This window comes from Vicugna pacos, chromosome 11 (assembly GCF_048564905.1).
Source record: "Vicugna pacos chromosome 11, VicPac4, whole genome shotgun sequence".
Classification (NCBI taxonomy): Eukaryota; Metazoa; Chordata; class Mammalia; order Artiodactyla; family Camelidae; genus Vicugna; species Vicugna pacos.
The window spans coordinates 67,106,452-67,132,397 of NC_132997.1; the positions used below are offsets into that span (position 1 = coordinate 67,106,452).

Consider the following 25,946-nt stretch of genomic DNA (forward strand, 5'->3'; position numbering starts at 1 on the left):
GGATCAATACAGTTAGAAATCTTGGAATCTTTTTTTCCCCCAGAATGCAGTTTGTTGATACTGAGTGAATTGCCACTAAATATTACTAGGCCTTTGTTGTCAAAATACTGACAAATCCCTTGGCATTTTCTGTACCTAACTCTTTGAATGTCTTCTTTCTGTAAATGTTAATAGTTTTATCTTTTTGCATAAATGTAGAGTCTCTGAAACTAGTGTTTTGGGTAGTCACTTCTAGTAAAATAAATGAAAAAAGCATGGCTTTTATAATAGAATGATATTACAGAAATAATTTACAGATCTAACATTGAATATAATGATTAGAACATAAAAGACATTCCCTTATGTGCTTTTTTTTTTTCTCCTACATACTTTAGAGTAATGATGGATCAATATAATTGTAACTTTTTTAATCCTTCATATGCTTTATTAAGATTTTGTGAGTAGAAAATTAAAGTTAGCATTTAACTTAGTTCAAGAATATAATGTTGACAAGTATGTCCAATGTATGTTGTTGAACTGATAATTTTTTTGAAAGTTGTTATGTAAGTTACAGCCATATTTTGTTTCATTTGTCATTGGGAGTCAGTTTTAACTGGGAGCCAAACTGTAGAGAGGGATGTGTTTGTGTATATATTTTAACAGCAGCAGAGTTCTGAAACAGGAAATCAGTCTTATCGTATTCATCCAGAGTCCTAGGAAGAAGGTAATTGTTTGGTATACTCGTTAAAACCAGTTAGTTGGGCAACTTAAATTTTTAGAGGTTCACAGATGTAGGCTTGAACTGTTGTGGATATATTATTTCATAATTTACAACTATTCTGGAGAAAAATTGATTTAGTTGGGGGTGCTAATCCTCAGCTAATACACTAAAAATTGTGCTTTGGATTTTAGAGTATTGCTAACATCCTCAGTGACTTGATAAGGTGTTTTCCTGTGATTCTCATTTGCTTAAATTTAAATATATAAAGCTCAGAGTGCCTTGATGATTATTTTAAAATTATTTTTTAACTGAATTTAATCTCAGTAGATCCGCCTTGAAATATTTTCAGGATGATTCTTAAATTTAAACAATTCAGTAGAAAAAAGTTACTTCTATTTCAAATATTTGTCACTGGAAATTATCTTTCCCTGTTTGTTAATGTACATATATATGCACATAATTAGATACTTGTAATCAGTGTTTTCATACTATTCTCAAATTGATTTTTATCTGTCAATAGTTACTCATTTAAAAAGCTTTGTAGGTAATATTTCATCATGGTTTGCTAAACAGTACTGTTGTAAATATCTTTGTGTAGTTTACTTCTTTCTGAGTTTTTTTTCCCCCCAGTGGCTTGTTATAGTATATTGTTAGAGTGGTATTGCTGGAATAAAAGCTACAACAGTTTCATAGCTCTGTATTACAGATTGCAGATTTCTTGCCAGATGAACCAATTTATAGTATTGCTTCTAAATAGAATTACTAGCAATTCTTGACATCACCTTTGAAGAATGTGATGTTTTCATTTAGAAAGTGAGATCTAAATTTGTATTTCAAAGTAAAAATATGTGTAAGCTTTTTAGTCAATTCAAGTTGGAATAATTTAAAACATAAAGTTGTGAGGTTCAGATTGGAGAAGTAGAGAACTTCAGTAGCGTTCTTAAGTTATTTTGCAGTAGTTTTCCTTTCAGGTTTGGTACTGCTAGCAGATAATCAAAAATTGTTAAAAAGGAATGTAAAATTTATGCTGAATTGATTTTAAGTTAATATATTAGAATTTTTTCTTTTATAATTTGTTTATGAAAACACTATTGAGTTGCCTTGTAATGACATTTAAACTGAAAGTAAGTAACAGGACATTTCTAATTCATGTTACAGATCCCTTTGCAGTTTTATAGATTTAAAGATATTTCCAGATACCCCATTTGATCTTTGAAACAACCAGTGAAGAAGTTACAGCAGGTGTTATCATTATTTTACAGAAAAACGGAACAAAAATATTTGAGACCCAGAGATTGAGTAACTTAACCTGAAGTCATAGGCTTTTAAGTTGCAAAGCTGAGAATGAAATTCTGGTCTTCTATCTTAAAAGACAGTAATACATTAAGTGCTTAGTGCAGGGTCTGGTACCTAGCGAACATTTAAATGTTCCAGTGTCCTGTGTTGTTCCTGGACGTTTCTTCTTTATTCTTAAAACTCTCATCTTTTTGAGGATTCTTCCTCTGAATATTTCTGTAGTTCATGCTTTTGTACCTGTGCACTCTTCACTTCAGGAAATAAAATTTTAAGCTACATTAACTTGATCTGTCCAGGGATGATTATATGACATATATTAGGGCAAATGTTCTTAAGTAATGAACAATTATCAATTGGAAAATTCAAGGAATTTGAATCTTACTCCCAATATGAATCTTCAGTTTAGAAATGAGATTCAAACATTTAACGCACTTAATAGAGAAAAATAAAATCTAGTAAGAAATAGGAAATCTTTATTAAATGGGAAAGTCAAAGAAGTCTGTTAGCATGGCTGGTATAAAGTATAATTTGATTAGAAAAGTTGATAATACGGATATAACTGTGACAAACTTGGAAAGTATTTGTTAAATCTAACCTTAAAATTCATTGAAAGGAATGTAGAGCTGTTGTAGCTTATAAATCGATGACTGAATTTCTTTTCTTACCTGAGCCTTAAGTGTCTGTTGGTTGAAAGCACTGACACAAAGCAGGGGAAAAGCTCCAGAAATTCCTGGAAAATAAAATTAAATGGTGAAGTCCTGCTTTTGCTAACCTGCTTTTGATTCTTGTCGTCTTCCTCTTGTTAGTCTGACTTTATTCCTTTACTCCTGCTGCTGGTTTAGCTAGGTGTTCCTCTTGTGAGTCAGGCAACTTCAGATTTGCTTTTGATACTTTTTGAGCACTACCTTTCTTAATTTGTGTTGCTTTTTATTTGACCTGTCATGTTCCATATGTTGTAGCTTCATATTGTTACCACAGCTTTCAGTTAAGTAGAATTCTAAAAATAGCTTATATGTGATCTGTGGAAATAATTTTCTTTAAAATAATTATAGCAGGAAAAGAAGTGGTTGTTGGTTTGTATACTAGCACTGTACTTTGTAAGTTGTTAAGGGATAAGCATATCTATATACTATACTAGGTACTACAAAGGAACTTTTCAGAACTTCTTTACTTTTAGTAATCATACTTGAAATAAGATTTGGTCTACATGTCAGGAACACATTGTTAAGAATAGGGCTTAGGGAGCAATTTTTGGTTATTACTGTCTATTTGAATATTCTAGGTAAATTTATGGTGCAAACCCCATTAATTTAGGCTCAGATAAAATTCTGAGATAAAACAGACTCATGAGATCTCAACTCAAAATGTGTTTTCTAAAAGATGTTTTGTTAATTAGAGGTAACGTGGAACATTTTTAGTGTTTTAAGTTATGATTGGGTTCTTAGAACAGCCAATAGAAATGTATTTAGCTCATATAGTAGCCATATTATTTTATAGTAGGTCAGTTATATTATGGATTGAATCAACTTCTATGGACAGACTTCTTTTTTTAAATTAAAAAATTTTAAATTGAAGTACAGTCACAATGTGTCCATTTCTGGTGTACAGCATAATGTCCTGGTCATGCATATATATATATATATATATATATATACACATATATTCATTTTCGTATTCTTTTTCATTAAAGGTTATTACGAGATACTGAATGTGGTTCCCTGTGCTATACTGAAGAAATTTGTTTTTTATCTGTTTTTATATATAGTGATTAACATTTGCAAATCTCGAACTTGCAGATTTGTCTCTTCCCACCCTCTTTCCCCCAGTAACCATAAGATTGTTTACTATGTCTGAGTCTGTTTCTGTTTTGTAGAGGAGGTCATTAGCATACTCTTTTTCTTTATTTCTTTTTTTTTTTAGGATTCCACATATGAGTGATAATCATATGATATTTTTCTTTTTCTGGCTTACTTGACTTAGAATGGTGATCTCCAGGCCCATCCATGTTGCTGCAGATGGCATTATTTTGTTCTTTTTAATGGCTGAGTAGTATTCCATTGTATAAATGTATCACGGCTTATTTATCCAGTCATCTGTTGATGGACATTTAGGCTGCTTCCATGTCTTGCTATTGTATATAGTGTTGCTGTGGACATTGGGGTGCTTGTATCTTTTTGAATTAGAGTTCCCTCTGGATATATGCCCAGGAGTGGGATTGCTGGATCATATGGTAAGTCTATTTTTAGTTTTTTGAGGAATGTCCATACTGTTTCCCATAATGTGTGCACCAAACTACATTCCTACCAATAGTGTAGGAGGGTTCCCTTTTCCTACACTCTCTCCAGCATTATCGTTTGTGGACTTTTGAATGATGGCCATTCTGACTGGAGTGAGATGATACCTCATTGTAGTTTTGAATTGCATTTCTCTGATAACTAGTGATATGGAACATTTTTTCATGTGCCTGTTAGCTGTTCATATGTCTTCATTGGAGAATTGGTTGTTTAGGTCTTCTGCCCATTTTTGGGTTGGGTTGTTTGTTTTTTTCGTTATTAAGTTGTATGAGCTATTTATATATTTTGTGTGGACAGACTTAGAACTTAATTATCATTTGTTAATTTTTTAACTTTGGGACAGTATCCTGTGGTGTGAGGAGGGATTGTTATAGCACTTCAATCAAAACTGTTCAGATGGGATATGCTGTATGTAATTATTAAAACTCATAAACCAGTGACTTAAGATTTATGTATTTAATTGTGTGTAGATTATACTTCAGTTAAAACAAAACAAATTGAGCATGTTTGCCTAAAGATCGGGGAATGAAGGAAAGCTGTCCAGTATATCTCAGCTCTTCTGTAACTATGGTAGCCATCCAACCTAGGCAAGATAGAAAGTACTATATATGCATTTCTTACCTCTCTTTTATTCATGTGCAGTAGCAACTGATACTGGGGAGAGAAGGCTTTATTTTTCCTTTTGGAGTTATATTTTACGTATGTTCTTAAGGTAAATCTGTAAAGGGCAAATTGATACAGTAAAGATTTTAAAGAGTTAAAATTTCTTTTGGGCTTTGGTGTTCTTTAGAAGGGTCAGGTTATTCAATAAGTCATTGTCATTGAAAAAGAACCAGATAGTTATGGTGGGCTCTTAGAATCTAGGGCTGTACTATTTGTTCAGTTGATAGACAAGCATCATTATATTGTAGGTGGTGTTCGTATATTAAATCATTTAATCCTTAAAACAACCCAGTATGATAGGTACTTTAATTAGGCCACTCTACTTCTTACTCAAAAGTAATATCCAGTAAGTGCAGGTTAAGTCTGTTTTCCCTCATTTATTCCTGTTTGGTTTAAATTGTCTAAAAAAAGTATGTCATAAACTTTTTAACATATTGGGAAGCAATAAAGTCATATATTAGAAAGATTTTGTTTATTGACATAATTCTTAACAAGGAAATATTTGCCTCAAAATTGAGCACTCATTAGTTGCTAACATCAGTTTTGGAAATGCCAGTAGATTTTGTATCGTCTTTTAGAAGTTTTTGGTTTTAACATTTGGTTAGTAAATTACTTTCATTTGAATCTGCTTCCTTTGAAAATTTTGTATTTTTATTGTTAATTTGTAAATACAGAAAATCTTAATCTCTTGTGAAGCAGAAAGGTATATAAAGCTTGGGTGTTGGAGTTATGTATATAGTAGGTTTGAATCATAACTAACTACTTATTGGCATTAGGGACCTTGGGCAAATTACCAAATATTTTTGACCGTCAGTCTTGTCATCTATGTAGTGGTAATATTACTTTGTAGAATTGTTAGGATTAAATGAGAAGAATCTATTTGGTATACTGTCTTGCACATGTTCTCTATTTTTCTGTCTTATGATGGATGCCAGTGTCTTGGGTAAAATCCCAAACTGTGTGAATAAGGAAGATGAGAGTCCGAGGAAAATGAAACCTTAAGAAGGCTGAATTCCTAAATTCTACTTAAAGGAAGAATTGGATTGTTGCTCTGTAAAAGATTGCAGGGCCATGGATTGTGCTGCAAGAAACTCCCATGTTGTTCCTGGCCTTTGACTCCTTATCTGTCTGATTGAGTTGAACTCCCTTGCCACAGCATCCTTAAAACTAGTCTTAAACTGTCAGTCCCGCCGCCTTCTCCATAAAGTTGTGTGTGCGACCTGTCCTGGACTGCTCACTTTTTCGAATATTTTGTGTTTTTCCATGTCTCTGCTCTACTTTCTGTTTGAAATGTGTATTTTGCTCTTGTTTCTTCTTCCATCTACTGATGTCTTACTGACTTCTTAAGAATTATCTAACATATTACCTACTTTGTGAAGCTGTATCTCTGCCCCTACAGAATTAATCCCTCTTTCTCTAGCTCTTAAACTATCTTGATTTTATGTATAATGGGGCCTTTGGCACAATGTAGGTCTTTTGTCTATCTTCCCTGATAAATGGGAACTCCTAGAGTGTGGTAGTCTTTGCTTACTTAGCCTTATATTCTCAAAGCCCCTTGCACAATGTTCAGTATGTGTTTGAATGTTCAATATGTGTTTGGATAATTAAGTGAATAAAGAAGGGGTTCCTCTGAGTTTACTTTAATGAGTATATAAGCTTCTCATTTATGTAGTTATTGACAAGTAATTTTCTTAAGTAAGTTAGCCAAGTCCTTTGCAATCTTTATTAGTTAGCATTCATGGTGCAAGGGTAAATTTGAGTTTAGTCCTTGTTAAAATGATTGCATTTCAAGGGGCTTTATACTTCTTTTCTGTAAGGCTAGAATCTTACTAGCATTCTCATTGGAATTAATGGTTAGGTTAGGTAAGTTTGTTAGTAATAATAAATATTTTTTACTAAAAATATTTCTCTGTTGCATTGCTTAGAAAAATTTGGCATTATTTCATTTTATATTTTTGACTAATGTGTATTCATAGTTTTTTAGGTAGGAATTCTGGATTGGTGGTAGCTTCTACTGCTTTGGGTTCCTTACTGCTGCCTCATTTTTTTCCTGACGGTTATTTCCCATTTTCTAATGTTTGTACTCCACAAGACAGAGTTAAAAAGTAAAGATTGTTCACTTTCAGGAACTATACTACTATAGGCTTGATTTGAGCGTCCATTCGCTTCTGCTTTTTTTTTTTTTTAATGAATGGATACAATACCCTAAAATATTTTGATGACTGAGTAAGAGCTATGGTTTTAGGTGGGGCTCCTTTCTTGTATGAGAATAATAGATAACAGCTAATATTTGTGATATTAAATCCTAATGGTTTTCTTTTGGAGTCTTTATAGTAGAAAGTTATATAGTAGAAGTAGAAAATTCACCTTTGAGGTTGAGGGTGAACGTATATTCTTAAAGTGACAAAAATTGTTCCTGGCTCCTAGTAAATGCTATTTAAGTCTTTGGTATTTTTATTATTATATTTTTTGGGGAGGGTAGAAATCCGGCATTTAAAAAAACTACATACAGAGCTGATTGTAAGTTATATAGAGCAAGACTATTTTCTCAAGACAGTAAATAGACTTGGAGATAATTATAAAAAAAAACATAATTTTTAAAGCCTGTTATAGAAACAGTACCAGGTGCATTGTACCAGAAAAAGAAACCACAAAACAAGCAAAAATGAGAAATATATATGTATATTTCTATCAACTAGATATTTTAGTACTTTAGTTTGTAGCCTTTTTGTCTACATATTTTGATTTACTTAAGTATAGAGATATACTGTGTGTATTTTCTTTTACCAAAATGGTATCACACTGTACCTTCTCTTTTGAAGCCTTTTTTAAAGTCAATAATGCCTACTTTTTCAGTAAATTTTCATTTCATACAATCTTCAGATCATACTAAGATTTCTCTAGTTGGCTCAGAAATGTCCTATATGGGTAGTTTGTCTGAAACAGTATCCAGAGCAGGAGTGTATCTATGAACTTGGCTGTTAGAACCCTTAATTCTTTTAAATCAAAGATAGCTACCCATCCCTCCCCCTCCTCACCTTTTAAAATGATATTTGACTTTTTAAAAAGATAATTTGAAAGAGACTGGATCATATCCTATAGACCTTTTGAATTTTTCCAGTTTATGCTCATAATGTCATTTAGCTTGTTCTATCATATAGTGTCTGTAAATTAAAATTTATAAATAAATACTTGGTGGATTCTCAGATTGTAGATAATTTGACTATCATAGATGATGCTGTGTCCTTTGTGTTGCATCATATCGAAAGTTATATGATCTCTTAATTTTCTTGATGATACTAAGATTGACCCCTGAAATTGGGTGATGGCAGTCTTTTCTGCCCATTATTCAATTATATTTGTCTCCTTACATTAGAAACTATATTGTGTGGTATTACTTTGGCTCTGTAAAAAAGTTCAGTTAGTTCCTTATTATCCACTCATCTATTAGTTTAGCACCATTTGTTGATCTTTGCCTGAATCAATGATTTTATTAGGGCTTGCAAAGTTTGTTTTTTTTCTAATGCTATCTCTTTATGTTTATTAACTGATGCTTTCTGTTGAGTTTACCATATAAAATTAGGCTATTTGGTTGCCCTGAAATACAGTTCCTGCAAGAAAAGTGGGATACTTAATCTCCCTCTTTACCAATCTTCAAAGTAAGGAACTATTCTAACAGCCACTTTTATTAAAGGTGATAAATGAGAAGGATTTTTTGTTTTCTTCTAACTTGTTTTTGTTCTCTTCTGAATATCTTTATAGACTTAGGGACTTTATAAACTTCATTTTATTATGGCTGCTTTAATTTACTACCATTTACATTTTTTTTCTTTGATGCTCAAGATAGTCACAACTTGTCATTGGGATGTCCTTCATACTAGCTCCTATGCCTTTTTGATATAGACCGCTAATCTCTGTATTCCTTCCTTATTCTCTGGCACAGAAGGATATCCCAGGCTTACTTTGTACCATCCCTACTGCAGACCTGACATCAACTGTTTTTCCAAAAAGTTGATACATTTTAGTGCATTATGATATTAGAGATGAAGTCAGGGTTCTTGGAGTGTTTACTACTGCTAAAGTGACCTGCTTTTAGGCCATTTCTTTGAAAAGACTTAGAAAATAGATACTTTTACAAACATGAGTTCATATTAATATTTTTAGTTATTACATGATTTCTTGATTTTATAATGCTGTGTCTTTTCTCTTACACTAATAATCATGAATCTTCAAATCATTAACATAACTTCATTGCTTTTTCCTGTAATGTAAAGAAAAAAAGTTAAACGATATCAATACTGGTATTACTAAAAACAATCAGAAGTTCAAAATTCTTCGAATACTCTCTGCCAAGGAATATAGTAAAATTACATTGTCCAAATAACTCTTGAAATAAATCCTTTCTTTGGTTACCAATTTGATATTTAATCAGGTTTATTTGTATCTCAGTTTTCAATGTATGCATCTCCCTTTCTCTTCCCCTTCTCTAGCAATGATTTTTATTTCTCAGTTGTCAGTTGTATATGTGTATGTGTGTTGGAGGGTTCAAATTCAAGCAAATATATGTGTAAATATTATTTCTTTTATAAAATACTATTTCTTTTATACAAAATGTAGTATACTGCAGTACATAGTGTTCTTAAAGATAGAAATATAGTACACATACAATATTTTCTTAAATTATGATATCAAAATGAAAGCTTTCAGTAATGTAATAATTATTTTTGAATTGAAAGTAATACTGAAATCAATTCAGTAATGTAAATGCAGCAGAAATAAAGAAAAAGATCTATAAAAGGGCACTGGATTTGGTGAATTTTGAATTGTATTTGGAAGATGAATGGGTCCAGAAGTAGGTGGGTAGGGAACATTAGAGATGGTCTTGAAGAGTGGCTTAAGGCAGATTAACTTGGCTGGTTTGAAAGGTCCATGTCAGAAAATCGTGAGATTAGAGAGGATTGATGGAGTTCAAGAAATAAGAGCTGGTATGATGGACAGAATGCATAGAAATGTAGATTATTGGTGCTTTTTAATAGTTTGATTCTTCTTGAGTGTAGAAGTTTGTTTTTATGCAGCTGTAGTGAATAAGTGAATAGAGTGGGCATGCTAAATATTGATAACCTTGTTTGGAAATGAGAATAAGTTTCTATATTACTTCAGTAGTATCAAATCAAAAATGCCAAGGGCAAGTGGTTTTCTCAATGTAACCATCATGAAGAATAGAAAATTGAAGTCCAAAAAGGTTAACTTGTCCAATTTATACAACTGGTTAGAGGCGTGGCCAGTTCCTAAATCTGATTTCCTAACTTTTAATTGTATCTACTTTTCTTTATACCATGGTACCTTTTACAGCCATGAAAAATGAGAAGTTGTGTAGCATGTTGTTTTGATTTTAATTTTTAGTTTTTGTCCTGATACTTTAGTATTGTAAATATGGAAGTTATCTTTTACCTTAGGTGCATTTTAAATGTACTGAGTGAAAGGATTTGAAAATTATTTTGTCATATAATTGTTTTGAGGATTTTTTTGGGGTTCATATATTTACTTGTATTTCTTAGTTAACACATGATGGTTTATAAATAAGTATATTTGACAATCTTTTGTTAGCATAGCTATAGTGGAGAAGGCTTTCTTTTTATAATCAGCTAATGTTTAAAATGTTTTAAAATGTGTGCATGTAATTGGCATTGTTGCACATTTCAGATATTTCCTTGACTAAAGTGCTCAGATATTTATCCAAATATTATTGCTATGGGGTTTCCTGCAGAAAGACTTGAAGGCGTATACAGGAACAATATTGATGATGTAGTAAGGTAAGAACTCTTGATTTTCTGTTTCAAATATTGATGTACTATATTCATGTTGTATTTTCATTTAGAAAAGATTTCTAAACTACAGAAAAAGATGTACTTTGTGATGTAAACTTTATTTTTATTATGTTAGTGATCCACAAAATTGCCTTTTTTTGCTTCATGTACCTACTGTACCTCAGTGGGATACAACTCATGTGATAAGAACTGACCTTTTATATGATCAGGTATATGTGATATGATTTCATGGACTCCATAAAATGCCCCTCACCAGGTTAATGTCTGAATTCCTTTACACTATAATTTTTGTCTTTTGTTTCACAATTGGGTATTGACCTTAAAATCCTTGAGTGAATTTATTCACTTAATGTATCCTAAAGTCTAGACAACTGATACCATGTAATTTTACATAGAGCAGTTTATAGTGGGGCATCATAAGTGTACCAAGTGCCTGAAGAAGTATTTGGTACAAGGGATCTAGAAAGGCATTGCTGGGCATACCAAAGCCTAACTGTCTGCTTTATAATTCTGCATGATTTTCTAAATGTAATTATCATTCAGTTCAGAGCACTAGCTCTCAAGGCCCATTTAAATACTTTTAAATACATTTATGACATGAGTATATGATATATTTTATGAGAGAAGGAGTTTGTGTCTGCTATGTAAATAGTCTTAGTATCTTTTCTGATTTCAAAGCAAACAATATATACATATAAATAAATGAACTGTAAAATACCGGTAGGAACTTTAACTTTTTGTTTGTTTTAGCTTTCATTTTTTTTTTTATTTTATTGAAGTGTAGTCAATATATAATGTGTCAATTTCTGGTGTACAGCACAGTATTTCATAATTGGCTTTTAAAAGTTAAAATTTTTGGTTATTCCCTGTACTCTGTTTTAGAAATACCTTTCTTGGAGACTTTCAACTTAAATATTTGGTGGCTATGAGAATTAAATATTATTATGGGCAGGAAAGCACTTTGTAAAATATTATGTAGATGTAGAATCCTTTTTAAATAATTGTCTAAGTATATGAGCATATCTGTACTGTTATATAAGCTAGTCATAGTTGTTTTTCTAAGTGGTTAATTTTTAGCAATTTGCTTTGAACCAAAGTATATTTACATTTTTAGAGTATTGAGTTGTGTCCAGTAGATTTTTAGAGTGTTTATACTGTGTTCAGAATTAAATTTCAGTATCTTCAAGAAAACCCAAAACTACTTTGTAGTTTCTATTATGATTATAGATGGTACATGAGGCTGTCAGAGGTACGATTTAAGAACTTGAAAATAGGAAATGAATTTGCTTTCTCATAGTTAGGCAGGACACAGTGGAAAGATGCTTAATATCACAGATTTGTGGGATCGACAGCTTAATATGGCTTAGTCAGTGATAATACACATCTATAGAAGATGCAATGGGTGATAGAAAAAAGAATGAGAGAAGTAAATTTTGAATCAGAAGAGATGGAGAATCTGGAAAATGAGCAGTGTAGTCATCAGATATGTTTTCTCTGTTACTGTGCAGGAGTGTTTATGAGGCCTCTTTATGGCCTAGATGAAACATCTCAGAAGTTGATATACTTCATATTATTGTAATTCTGTATTTAGTCAAGTCAGATTAATGCTCATACTGAAAAAAAGTGTGAGTACTCTGAGTAGAGGGGAAGTTTTCTGATCACTTTAAGGATATCCTTGTGGTAGATTAATCTGGCGTGCTAATTTTTACATTGTTCTCTTGTGAAGGTGAATTCATCTCTTCTGACTGAATTAGTCACTAAGGGTGATTGATCAACTTTTAGGTTACTGATAAAGTCCAGTTTCTAGATCTATACATATGATTATCAGATGTTAAATTATAATAACTTCACCAAGAAAAATTACTATGCTGGGAAATATATTGGTCTGTCATCTTCTGACTTCATAATCCCTCCCTTTATGCCTCTGAATTAAGATTCACACATGTAGTTTATAATCAGTAATAAAAGTTGATGTTTTTTTCTATTTCCTTTAATGTATCTAGTTTATTTTATCTAGCCTTTGACTTTTTCAAATCTGTTACTGTTGAAAAAAGGTTTATGTGAATGGATTGTTACTTAGCCAGTGGTTGCTTTAGCCAACTGATCTTGTCACCCCAGTGGTAATGGTAATAGCATATAAAAGTGAAGAATTATTAACTGAATGTAATAGCAATACTGTGCTTGTTTTGTCTTGTTTTTTGTTTCTTTGTTTTTTCCTTTTTTTAGATTGGAGGATGAATGGCCAGTAAGGCTTTGTTGGCTTGGGTTAGTCACCCAACCCCTCTTCTTTTATGAGAAAGGATGAACAGTGACCAGGGAGGAAGATGTAGTTTTTCCTATGAACAAAAATGAAAACAAGTAATTCCTAAGTAGTTTGCCTGTTAGGATTAACCTCTCCGTGGAAATGACTGTCTCCAGTACCTAAATAATTAATTTCCTTGAATGGCTTATGCTATATTGGAGACACTAGGAATAATCAGTAGTGACTCCTTTTTGGTACAAAAATGTTAACATTTTGGTGGAAAATGTATTCATTTTCTTACATCCTTTCTACTAACAAAAACTATTTTCGATTGGATTTTCCTTGACCTTCTGTATTGGGATGTCTGAAGAATATTTAAAATTACCTTGTATTTTCGAATTCTGTATTTTTCCTATGATTTTTACCCTGAAGCAGGAAATACTGTGCAGAGTTAAGTCTTTTGTTATACATCATTGCTTTGAGTAAAATAAACTAAAATTGCAAATACCTTCATGCTTAAATTGTCCAGTATTATTTAACTGTTTTGAGATATGGTTTGTTATAGCATTGTGAAATTTTACACTTGAGGTAATCAAAGTATTTCTGTGACATATTTCATTTCTCCTTTCGAGGTTACCTCCTGGAATCAAGAATTAATTGAAAAATAAAAACGGAGAGGAAGAAAAGTGAACCAAGTTAAAATTTTTTACTATCTTAACTGCCAGTGTTTTGTTTAATAAGCAATCAGAATTGACAAAGTAGGACAGGGTCATGTCATAGAAGGGAAGTTGAAGAGCCAGCTCTTGCCAGATTGTTTTTTCTTCTTTCCTGTTATTTCTACCTCCTCTCCCCCTTCTTTCTTGCCACTAAACTCTAGCTCTAACCAGTTGGTAATATGAAAGTGTTTTATTTAGATAATTGACTATTCTTTGATAGGTATGTTAATCTTATCCTTCAGGGAAATATTGAATTTATCTAATTTATATGTCACATGGTATAAATCTAAGCAGTCTTTAACAAATTGATGCTTCGTATGTTTAACAGACAGCTTGAGAACTGTTCTGTACCTAATAAATCAGTAAAGTATAGGTTTAATAGAGATGAGCGAACTTCCTTCTTGCAGAATCTTTAATGTGCTGTTATATATTATAAATCTCTCAAGAATGAAATTCTATGTTGCTTTCCTTTTCCCTTTTTTCTTTTCTTTCCCTTTCTCTTACTATCTCTCCCTTCTCTCTTTTCTTCTGTAGTTTATTAAGTAACATCTCTCTAAACAGTGTTCCTTAGAGCACAATTTGAAAATGGAAAAATATGCATATAACAATATTTTCCTCTAGTCTGTCAGTAGGAATTAATTTACTTCTTCCTCTTTTATTGGAAAGATTTTAGAGGTGGGAAGATTTCCATAATTATTATAAGGAAATGCTTAGTGCTCAGTCTTCTGATGTATAGTGATTTTTGAAAAAAGACTTTATTCATTGTCTTGTGTACTATCAGCTTTTTTACTCATATATAAGCAGCTTTATTACAGATTCGAGAGTCTGTCTTCTCCTTTCTTGTTTTATACATTTTCTTCTTGAAGAAACCTTTCAGATATTCTTCTCTTAATTATATGTTGATCTCTCAGTCAGCCTTAATCGTATGTTGATTGTTTTAAAAAATTTAATTGAAGTGCTGTTGATTTACAATGTTGTGTTAGTTTCTGGTGTACAGCATAGTGATTCAGTGAGATATATATATATATATATATATATATATATATATTCCTTTTTGTATTCTTTGTCATATAGGTTATTACAAGATATTGAATATAGTTCCCTGTGCTACTTGTTTATCTATTTTACATAGAGTAGTTAGTATCTGTAAATTCTGAACACCCAATTTATTCCTCCCTATCCCTTTTCCCCCCTGGTAATTATAAGTTTGTTTTCTATGTCTATGAGTCTGTTTCTGTTTTGTAAATAAGTTCATTTGTGTCTTTTTTTAGATTCCACGTGTAAGTGATATACCGTATTTGTCTTTCTCTTCCTGGCTTATTTCATTTAGTATGATAATATCTAGGTCCATCCATGTTGCTACAAATGGCATTATTTTATTATTTTTAAGATTGAGTAGTATTGTATAGATATCACATCATCTTTCTCCATGTCATCTTTCAATGGACATTTAGATTGCTTCCATGTCTTGGCTATTGTAAATAATACTGCTGTGAACATTGGGCTGCATGTATCTTTTCAAATTGGTTTTCTCCAGATACTAGTCCAGGAGTGAGATTTTTGGATCATATGGTAAGTCTATTTTTAGTTTTTTAAGGAATTTCCAAACTGTTTTCCATAGTGGCTGCACCAAACTACATTCCCACCAACAGTGTAGGAGGGTTCCCTTTTCACCACACCCTCTCCAGCATTTATCATTTTTTGGAATTTTTAGTAATGGCCATTCTGACTGGTGTGAGGTGGTACTTCATTGTAGTTTTGATTTGAATTTCTTTGATAATGAGCGATATTGAGCATTTTTTATGTGCCTATTGGCCATCTGTATGTCTTTGGAGAAATGTTTGTTTAGATCTTCTGCCCTTTATTTGATTGGGTTATTTGGTGTTTTGGTTGGTTTTGTTTTTTTTGGTTATTGAATTATATGAGCTGCCAATCAACCTTAATTGTATGCTGATTTTCAGTGAAAAAGGAAGTGTTTGTCATCTCAATATTACCATTATTGGTTATTCAGTTAAAAAGAGTTGAAAACAGATTATTTAGAAGAAAGCTTCAAAATAACTTAGAGGAAAGGATATCAATTCCCTTTTTTCCAGCAGCTTTTGACTTCTTCCCTCATATTGCCTCTCTGTTTCCTGCTTCCTTTTTTTCTTTATTGAGAAGTAAATCACATAAGATAAAATTAGCTACTTTAAAGTGTACAATTCAGTGATATTTAAGACCTTCACAGTGTTTTACAGCCGCAGCCTCTATCAAATTCCAAAACATTTTTATCACCCCAAAAGAAAACCCTGTCCCAGCTGGCTCCCACCCTCTTATTTTGTTAGTCTTGTTCTGTAGCAGAGCCCTGGATGGATTGGACAATGTTTATATTACCTGCACCAATCTAATTTTTGATATTTTAGTAATAGGTAACACTACTGTGCATTTATTTCTATACATGTGTTACTGCTGTATAAGCAGTTTACATGTGTCATTAAATCGCTATAGTAAACTTTATCCCCATTTCATAGATGGTTTAAAAGGAGCTAACTTCTCTAGTGCTACAGCTGGTAAGTACTGAAGCTGAGGATTGAGCCCAGGTCTGTTAGATACCAAAGCTGATTTCCTTAATAACCATAAAATCCTGTGTATCAGAGGACAAAAACTGGAAACTCTTGGGCTTATCTAGCCCATTGATGTCCTTTGTTTGGCCTCACAGTGTTGGTCCACATGTTGTGGGAAATCATCACGGAAGGTCTTTTCTGGTATTATTACTATACCAGAACATTTCTTTAGGATTTGAGTGTCCAGATTGAAAAGCTCTATATGGTACCAAGCACAATAAATGAAAACAGGCCAATACCGGGAAATTATGAAATTTCTTTAAGAATACCAGGAATAATGAGAACTTCTCAAAATTTTTAAGGATCATTTAGAAAAGATTAGGGATATCAATGGCATCTAAGTTCTTAGCAGTAGGATTAAAGATAGATGAGGAAGGAACAGCCTTTCAAAAGTTCTGTAGTCAGCCTAGAATTCTGTATCCAGCCAAACCACCTATCAAAAAGTAGAAAAAGACACTCAAGGCCTGAAAAAAAAGTGTCCATATAATATTTCTTAGGCGATTACTAGAAGATGTGCCCCAGCAAAACAAGAGAATAGATCATGAAAGAAAAGGGCTTCAATAAACAGAGGATTCAATTCAGAAGCAACAAAGGAAAGTCCCACGGTGACAGGCTGGCAGCAGTGCCACAAAGCTGAAGAGCAGCCAGTTCTGATTAGAGCAGTAGGACAAAGGGCTTCATGAGGGAAAAAAAATTGAACTGATAGGTGGATGTTGAATATTTGGGGAAAAATGTAGTAGATTCTTAGAAAATTTGGTGACTTAGAAACAGGAAGCAGTTTTAACAAGGGTTGATTGATTTAACCCAAAATCATTTTACTGCCATTTGAAAGGGACTAAGAGAAGTGAAATATATGTGTAGGGGCACTACTGGTTTTGTAAACCTCTACCATGGCAGAAAATATGGAGGTGATTGATAGATCTATAAGAAGTATTACGTACATTATATAGAACACTGAATTAAATACCAGGAAACAGAATCAGTACTTGAGGGTAGTTGCTTCTGAGGAAAAGGTGAAAGTTTGAGGATAAAGAGAAGATGGAGATGAGTAATTTCTTTTATTGTGGTAAAATATATAGAAGGTAAAATGTACCTTTTTGATAATTTTTAAGTGTACAGTTTAGTAGCATTAAGCATATTCACATTGTTGTACAACTGTCACCACTATCCATCTCTAAAATTTTATCATTCCATACTGAAATACTGTACCCATTAAACAGTAATTCCCCATTCCCTCTACTTCCAGCACTTGGAAACCACTGTTCTATTTTCTTTCTGTATGTATTTGACCATTCTAGGTACCTTATGTAAGTGGAATCATATAATATTTGTTTTTTTGTGACTGACTGATTTCATTTAGCATAATGTCTTCAGAGTTCACCCCTGTTGTGGCATGTGTCAGATTTTCTTTCCATTGTTTGTATATACCACATTTTCTTTATCGGTTCATCTGTTGATGGACACTTGGGTTGCTTCCACCTTTTGACTATTGTAAAAAATGCTGGTATGAACATTGGTGTATCAGTATCTGTTCAGGCTCCTGCTTTCAGTTCTTTTAGGTATACTTCTGGAAGCAGAATTGGTGGATCAGATGGTCATTCTATGCTTAATGTTTTGAAGAATTACCATGAAGAATTACCACGTTTTCTGTAGTGGCTGTATCATTTTACTTTCCCACCAGCAATGTGTAAGTGTTCAGATTTCTCCACATTTTCACCAACACTTGATTTTTCTTTTTTTTTTTTTGGGCTAAGAGCCATTCTAATGGGTGTGAAATGGTATCTTGTGATTTTGATTTGCATTTTGCTAATGGTAAGTGATGTTGAGCTCTTTTCATATGCTTATTGACCATCTGTATATCTTCTTTGGAGATATGTCTGTTCAAGTCCTGTGCCTGTTATGAATTGGGTGCTTTGTTTTTTGTTGTTGTTGAGTTCTAGGTGTTCTTTCTATATGCTGGATATTAATCCTTTATTAGATATGTGATTTGCAAATATTTTCTTCCATCCTATGGGTACCTTTTTACTGTGTTGATAGTGTCTTTTGATGCATAAAAGTTTTAAATTTTGATTCAATTTAATGTATCTGTTTTTTGTTGCCTGTGCCTTTGGTGTCATATCCAAGAAGTCATTGCTGAATCCAATGTCATGAGCTTTTCCCCTCTCATCCCTTTTAAGAGTTTTATAGTTTTAGGTCTTTGGTTTAGGTCTTTGATCCATTTTGAGTTAATTTTTGTATATAATGTAAAGTAAGAGTCCAACTTAATGATTTTGTGTGTGGATATCCACTTTTCCTAGCACCATCTGTTAAAAAGACTGTCCTTTCCCTATTGAATGGTCTTGGCACACTAATCAAAAATCATTTGACCATATATACAAGGGTTTATTTCTGGGTTATCTATTCTCTTCTATTGGTATATGTCTCTCTATGCCAGTACCACACATTGTAGCTTTGTACAGAGTACATTGGAAATCAGAATTTGTGAGTCCTACAACATGGTACTTCTGTTTCAAGGTTGTTTTTGACTGCTCAGGATCCTGTGAGAGTTCATATGAATTTTAGAGTGCAAAAAATTTTCTGCAAAAAAAAAGTTTTTGGGATTTTGATAGGGATTACATTAATTTGTAGATTGCATTCAATGATATTGAAATCTTAACAGTATCAAGTCTTCCAGTCCATGAACGTGGGATGTCTATTTATTTATGTCTTCTTTAATTTCTTTCAGCAGTGTTTTGTAGTTTTCTGTGTACAAATATTTCATCTCCTTGGTTGAATTAATACCAAAGTGTTTTATTCTTTTTGATGCTATTGTAAATTTCTTAATTTTTCTTTTTGGATTGGTCATTGTTAGTGTATAGAAGTGCAACTGATTTTTTGCATGTTAATTTTGTATGTTGTTACTTTGCTGAATTTGTTTATTCTAACAATTTTTTTTGGCTTTTCTTCAAAGTTTTTATATGTATATGATCATGTCATCTGTAAACAGATAATTTTACTTCTTTTTTTCCAATTTGGCTGCCTTTTATCCTTCTTACCTAATTACTCTGGCTTGAACATTCAACACTGTGTTTGAATAGAAGTGGTGAAAGCAGGCCTCCTGTCTTGTTATTTACCTTAGAGGAAAACCTTTGTCTTTTACCACTGCATATCATAGTAGCTACAGAGTGTTTTATTATTTTTTAGGGCCATATTACATCACAGCAATATTGAGCAGAAAGTACAGAGATTTCCCATATATCTTCTGCTCCCTTACATGCCTAGCTTCCTTATTATCAGTGTCCCCCACCTGAGTGGTATGTTTGCTAAAATTGATGAACCTATATTGACATATCCTTATCATGCAAATTCCATACATTTACATTAGGACTCACTCTTGGTGGTGTACATTATGTGGGTTTGGACACATTTATAATAACATATCTCCATCATTATGGTATCATACAGAGTAGTTTCACTACCCTACAACTGTTCCGTGTTCTACCTATTCATCCCTCTCTCTCCCCAGTCAACCACTGATGTTTTTACAGTCTTCATAGTTCTGACTTTTCCAGAATGTTGTATAGGTAGAATTATTCAGTATGTAGCATACAAAAACCCTGCTCCTGTACAACATGGCAGTATATGAAAAATCCACAACATTCAGTATGGTACAGCCACTTTGGGAAGACAGTTGGTGGTTTCTTACAAAACTGAACATACTCCATACAGTCAAGCAATGCACCCCTTTGGATATTTATCCAGAGAAGTTGAAGACTTAGCTTTACACAAACACCTGTACATGGATGTCATACTTCTTAAATGTCTGGCTCCCAAAAAGGAAAAGGGGGAAAAAATGAAGTGGGGGTGGGAAAGACTGGATCTTTAAATCCTCTGGAAGCCATTTCAGTTGGTGGGGATTGCAAGAATGGCAGCCTGCTTCTGTGTCTGCACATCTGTAATCAGAAGCAGCAGTCAAGGATCAGAACACAGATCTCTGACATTTGGTGGACAAAGTCCCACAAGCTGGATCAGGCTGCTCTAGAAATACATGCATGGCTGCCTGCTGAGAGGGGAAAAGGGGTGGACAGCTACACCACACTAAGAGTTGAAATTGAAATTAATTGTGATTTACTGTCCAGGCCTTCCCCTGGAAGCTGCAAGCTTTTGACTAGACTCCAGAGTTCCAAAATAGTTACATCAGAAAGATTATGCAAGTACAGTTTTTGTCTAGATAGGGAGATGGGTTCCCAGTGCTTCCTACTCTGCTGTCTTCCCTGAAGTAATTTTTTATTACAAACTTTTTGTATCTTTTGAAATACATATGTTTATATGCTATTTTGACAAAAATGCACTTTGGAAGCTTATTTGGAACTATTTCATAGGAATTCTTTGAGGAAAGTAGAGGCTTAAATGCAGTGTTATTCTTACAGCTGTCTTTAATGAATTCTGATTTTTATATATTGATATTTGAAGTAAGGTATAAAAATTAGATTTGTATTTTAGATTTTTTAAGTTTTGAGGATACTACCTCTCTGCTCTTGTCTATCTAAGTTTTTAGTCTCACCTTTCCAAGTATCCACAGTTAAATTTTCCCATTTCCCTTTGGAAAGTGCTGTTTTCTTGCTGTTTTCCGCTTTTCCATTGTATCAAACTACAAGGCAATGAGCCAATTGTAGGCATGAAATCCTTGGGAGGAGAGAGGAGGATGTGGGAGGGGCTGCCATGGTGAATATTTCCCTAAGTAATATTCAAGTTCTTTGAGAGAACTTACCCTCCCTCCTTTAAAAAAATGCTGTGATATTTTCTTTTAAATGGATTGTTTATTCTTCAGCCAGTTTTACTGTTGCCAGAGTGCTAGATAAGAAATTACAATAAAGTTCAAATATTAAAAAGCACACAAAAAAGGATAATTTTACCAACTCTCACTCAAAAAAAAATTTATAGGAAAATACTCTAAAAGAAGGAATTCAGGGTTCTTGGTTGCCCATGACAAAAAGTAACTCAACTTAATTAGAAGAGAATTTTTTGAAAGATATTTGATAGCTCATAGCTAGAGAACCTGGCTTGGAAGATTTGCAGAAGCTAAGAGAAGTAAAGAATGGTCAAGAAGTAATAGTAAGAGCATTCTCTGCTGAGGACATTGCTGCTTGGACATTGCTGTCCCGGGTGCTTCCATGACTGAGTTGGTCACTGCATTCATAAACTTTCAGTTCCTCTGGAGATTTCTCTGAATAATCTCTGACTCCTCTGTACCTTAACTTTCACCATCTAGGATTCAGTGTCCAGAGCACAAGGACCTAATTGGTCTTAGGCCTTGCACATGTGATTGAGAAAAAGATGGGGAAGGGAATATTTGCTTCTAATCTTTTGAAATTCTCTCCAAATTAGAATGTTTTTGGATGCTAAGCAGCTTAGAGATGGCAAATATCCCTTACAAATTCCTCTTATTTTATACCTCTTATCCTCAGACCCTCTTCTCACAGTTGTCTACAATTAAAAGTTTCATCTATTTAAAAAATTGTTTTCATCTGTTACATACTTTTTAAAAAATAAAATGGAAACATAGTGCATACTCTTGTATATCATGCTTTTTTTTCATTTAACATACTTAGGAATTTTCCATATTGGCGTGGAGATATAATTGATTCTTTTATTGGCTGTCTTTCATTCCATTTTATGATCATACCACAATAAACAGTGTTCTCTGAAACACATTTAGGATATTTCAAGTTATTGCTATTGTAAACAGTGCTGTAATAAAAATTTTTACACATTCACTTTAGTGTCCTTTTGAAAGTATGTATGTCCTTAGGATAAACTCTTAGCAGTGGAATGGCTGGGATCAGTAGGTCCATGATTTAAACTTTTACCCTCAAAAATGGTATCATTTTATATTCTCACCCCTCTCACTGTCTTGGCAAACTGAGTATTATCAAAGTTAAACTAGTTACAGTTTGTTATAATGTGATTTTTGATTGCTTTTCTTCAATTGCAAGGTGAAGCAACTTTGTGATCTTTATTGGTCTTACATATTTTTCCTTGGTTTGTGTATGTGTACTGACATTATTATTATTATTATTATTATTATTATTATTATTATTATTATTAGTGGTGGTGGTGGTGGTAGTAGTAGTAGTAGTAGTTTTTTTCTTAATGTTTTTTACGAACTCTGAAAAGTAAGAATGTTAGTGGTAGTCTTCAGACAATTTTTATTTTTTTATTTTTATTTTATTATTGAAGTGTAGTTGATATACAATGTTGTATTAGTTTCTGGTCAGACAGCTTTTATAATGCTGGGTTCCTCTTGTTTGAGTTATATAACTACAGGATTCAGATGAAGCAATGATAAAGAGCCTGGTGGATTATCTCAATTAGAATTATGATTGTTGACTGTCGGCTTTACTGCTATGTATAATGATGGAATATCAAAGATTTTTGTTGGTAGTTTGATAAGAAATAGTCTTTAAGAAATAACCTTGCTTAAAATGTCCAGAGAAGTGTGATGTGCCCACCACTCTTGAGTTATTGAATCAGCAATAGTGTCTTGGAGAGAGAAGACAAACGTGAAAAGGGAATTTAGGAATTCTTGCTTTTCTTCTGTCTCTAGTATTATACTACTGTCTAACTTGTGGAAATCTACCTTATTTATTGTTATTTTTGGTCTAAATATTTTCCCCCACTCCAAGCCTTTTCTTTTGTCTTTACCATTTTTGTGTTCCTTTATATATGCTACTATTTTGTATTTATCTTTGATTATTTCCCTTTTTTTCTGGATACACACACATACATTTTAAATCTGAACTTTGTGGGTAAATTCTTTGCAGCTATACTAAGTGGCCTTCTTAGATAATTTCTGTTTTTCCTTCTTTGTCTTTTTTTTTTTTTAACAAACTAGAGTAATTTGTGATTGTTTATACAGAACTTTAGTTTTTAAAGCCTCTCTATGGTCTTTTCTTTTAGATTTTGAGTTACGAATTCATAGCCTGTTATTTAAATGAAGCTTTTGAAATCCGTTTTACTGATCTCTATCATATCTAACTATGCCAGTATTTCCTTCCTTGTCTGACGTGAACTCTAAAATTATATGAACACTTTCTCCCTGTTTCCTGGCATTTCCACTCGGACTCGTTCCTCATTCTTGGTTAGAAATAGTCCAAAGTTGTAGTTCCCTTCTGTATTTTATTAGTATACTCATAAAAGAAAAATATCAAGAATTTGTTAGAAACTTGAACATACTTTTCAGTAGATACTTTGATAATTATAAAGTCCCCAGTTATTGCTGTATCTTTCCTGTTTTAATTTTATGCTCTATTCCAAGAATATACCCACTTGTATTGTGTGCCAGTGGATTTTTTCATAGGTACATATCTTTTAGACTTGTGGTATCCAATATGTTAGCCACTAGCCACATGTAGCTATTTATGTTTAAATTTACATTAATTAAAATAAATTTACTCATTGATTTTCATTTGCACTAGTCATATTTCAAGGGCTCAGTAGCTACATGTGGCTAATGACTACTGTGTTGGACAGTACGGATATAGAACATTTTTATCTTTGTGGAAAGTTCTGTTAAACAGTGCTACTCTAGACAGGGCTGTTTTATTTTTCATTCTTAAAGTTCTAATTCCTAAAGATGATGTATTCATTCTGATTGCTATCTCTGATATCAATCAAAATAAATTTGAGATTTTTTGAGGTGGCTTGCAAATTGGCTATCAATTTTACAGATTGATAGTTATATTACTCTTAAAAAATCAACTTTAAGGTATAAATTATATGCAACAACATGTACCTATTTTAAATGTATAGTTGAGTTTTGACATATATACCTTTGTGTAAACATGACCACAGTCAAGATTTAGAACATTTCTGTTACCATAAAAAGTTACCTAATCCCCTTTTGCAGTCCAGACAATCTCTAAATTTGCTTTCTCTCACTATAGATGTTTTCCCTGTAATAGAATTGTATATAAATGCAATCATATAGTATGTACTGTTTTCTATCTTACTTCCTTCTTTTAGCATATTTCTGAAATTCATCTCCTGTTATTGCTTATATCAGTAATTTGCATCTTTTTATTGCTGAGTAGCTTTCCACTTTATGGATATAATTTATTTATCCATTCACCTGTGTTGAGTTTTTGAGTTGTTTTCAGTTTGGGTCTGCTCTGAACAAAGCTGCTCTAAGCATTTGTGGACAAAATTATTTTGGACACATATTTTCATTTCTGTTGATTGAATACCTATGAGTAGACTTGCTAGGTCATATAATATATAAATCAATGAAACAGAGTGGAGACTCCAGAAAAACTCACAAACATTTTTTGACAAAGATACCAAGATAATTCACTGGAAAAAGGATACTCTTGTTAACAAATGATGATGGAACAACTGGATGTAAGTATGAAAAATAAAATGAACCTTGACTTATACTTCTCATAATACAGGCATACCTCATTTTATTGTGTTTCACTTTATTGCTCTTCACATATACTTTGTTTTTTTTATTGTTGTTGTTGTTGTTGTTTTACAAATTGAAGGTTTATAGCAACCCTGTGTGTCAGGTGATGTTTAGCATTTTTTAGTGATAAGGTATTTTTAAAATAAGTTATGTATATTGGTTTTTTAGACATAATGCTACTGCACACTTAATAGACTATGATATAGTGTACAACTTTTATATGCACTGGGAAACCAAAAATTTCATGTGACTTGCTTAGTTCTATAGTCGCTTTATTGCAGTGGTCTGGAACCAAACCCACAATATCTCTGAGGTATGCCTATACACAAAAATTAACTTAAAATGGATTAAAGATGGAAACATAAAAGTGAAATATAAAACTATAAAACTTATAAATCACTGAAGAAAATCTTTGTGACCTTTAGTTTAGCCAAAGAGTTCTTAGAGAGTTCATATGAAATTGACCATATAGGAAAAAACTGACAAAATGGACTTCATCAACATTAAAAACTTCTGTTCTTTGAAAGACACCATTAATAAAATAAGAAGGCAAACACAGTCTGGGAGAAATATTTGGAATGCATATATCTGACAATGGATGTGAATTCAACACCTTATAATGTTGCTGTTACAAATTCGTAAGAGGACAGCCCTACTAAGGACAAAAGATGTGAACAGAAACTTTACAAAACAAGACATAAATCATCAAAAAGCATACAGAAAGAAATTCAAAATCAATCATCAGGAAAATGAAAATTAAAACACAGTGAGATGCTGTTTCATATTTACTGGGATAGCTAAAACTTTAAGAGCTAATGGGTTGTCAAGGATGTAGATCAACTGGAATTCTCATCTATGTTGGTGAAAATGCAAAACGATGTAACTTCTTTGGAGCAATGTTTGGCAATTTCTTATTATTTTTAATAGCCTTTTGAATTTTTTTCAGCAAGTTATATAGGTCACTTCCTACACTGCTTACTTCTTTTTCCTCTAGTTAAATACCTCTTTAGACAGGATAGATTTTCTTTAGTTCTGGGGATTACTGTCTTTGAGTGAATTTAATATAAAGCTCTTAATTTTGCTTTTGTATTTAACTTGAAATATGTAGGAGAAAGCAGTACTATGCAGTTTCAACAAGGTACTTTTTTTTTCTTTAAAACA

The 25,946-nt window shown here is 32.6% G+C and overlaps 1 protein-coding gene across 1 annotated transcript in view; it reads left to right on the plus strand.

The window, feature by feature from the left end:
* The window catches only part of PTEN (phosphatase and tensin homolog), an 88,653-nt gene that overhangs the window by 14,158 nt on the left and 48,549 nt on the right, over positions 1-25,946 (plus strand). Inside the window, exon 2 of the mRNA XM_031682458.2 lies at positions 10,682-10,766. Coding sequence (XP_031538318.1) covers positions 10,682-10,766 — 85 coding nt within the window. The remainder of the gene's footprint in view (positions 1-10,681; positions 10,767-25,946) is intronic.